Source organism: Chiloscyllium plagiosum, chromosome 28 (genome assembly GCF_004010195.1).
Source record: "Chiloscyllium plagiosum isolate BGI_BamShark_2017 chromosome 28, ASM401019v2, whole genome shotgun sequence".
NCBI classification, from domain to species: Eukaryota; Metazoa; Chordata; class Chondrichthyes; order Orectolobiformes; family Hemiscylliidae; genus Chiloscyllium; species Chiloscyllium plagiosum.
Genome location: NC_057737.1, coordinates 1221249 through 1222101, shown reverse-complemented (window position 1 = coordinate 1222101; position 853 = coordinate 1221249). Strand labels below are relative to the sequence as shown.

At 57.9% G+C, this 853-nt stretch overlaps 1 protein-coding gene across 3 annotated transcripts in view; it reads left to right on the top strand.

Annotated features, from left to right (window-relative positions):
- LOC122563856 (ribosomal protein S6 kinase-related protein-like) overlaps positions 1–837 on the top strand; it is a 15925-nt gene extending 15088 nt beyond the window's left edge. For 2 of the 3 annotated variants that reach the window (XM_043718051.1, XM_043718049.1), the window contains exon 11: positions 368–837. In XM_043718051.1, the coding sequence (XP_043573986.1) occupies positions 368–679 (312 nt within the window). In that variant the 3' untranslated portion in view covers positions 680–837. The remainder of the gene's footprint in view (positions 1–367) is intronic. The other variant, XM_043718052.1, reaches the window with a different exon arrangement.
- The last annotated feature ends 16 nt before the right edge of the window (positions 838–853 follow it).

Sequence of the window (853 nt, the reverse complement as noted above, 5' to 3'; positions counted from 1 at the left end):
GTGGGGGAGATGTTGGGGGTGGGGGGATGGGAGAGAAACTGAGGAAGGTGGTAGCCAAGGGCTGGGGCTTGGTTTGGGAGAGAGGGAGGGAACATGGATGGATGGGTTAACAAACCTTCCTGTACCTCAGACTCTGAGCTGAGCAGCATTTACCCCTGCTCAGGCTCTGTCCCCCATCCCCATCCCCATCCCCAACCCACTCCCTCCCCATCCTGCTCCCTCTCTATCCCACTCCCTGTTTCCACGCCCCCCTCCCCCATTGCCTGGTCAGGGTTGTGTTTGGAGTCAGAGTGCGGTGTTGCTGCTGGCCTGGAGTGGTAGCCTGTGGGGTTTTGGTGCTGACTTGGTTTCTGTGTCTGACCCTCAGTTTCCAGTTGAGCCACAGTGTGATCACACCTCGATGCTGCTGAGTGTGGAGCGCACAGACATGAAGCCACCATCCTGCGTTGTCAGCCAGGCCCTCAGTTTCCTGCTCACAGAGGTAGGTCACACTCACCACCATCTTCCTTTGGTAATCCTCCTCTTCCATTCTCAGTGCAGACCCAGCCCTCACGGTGATCCCCTCTCCTCTCCCAGTCTCCCATCCACTGCACCCTGTGTGTCACTGACACCCCCTCTGGCTCTGACCCTCACTCAAAGCAAGAGCAGGGCAACAGAACACTGGCAGCTGGCTCACTGAATCAGTGTTTTCCCTGGCTGTGGGGAGGGTGAAATATAAACGAGAGGAATTCTGTCTGCACCGCCCCTCCAGCTGAATTGCCTGCTGGTGCCCTCGACGGTATCACACAGCTGCTCCATATGGTGAGGACTGGTCAGGGAGGGGGAGGAGAGAAGGTGGATGTGCGGCCACACT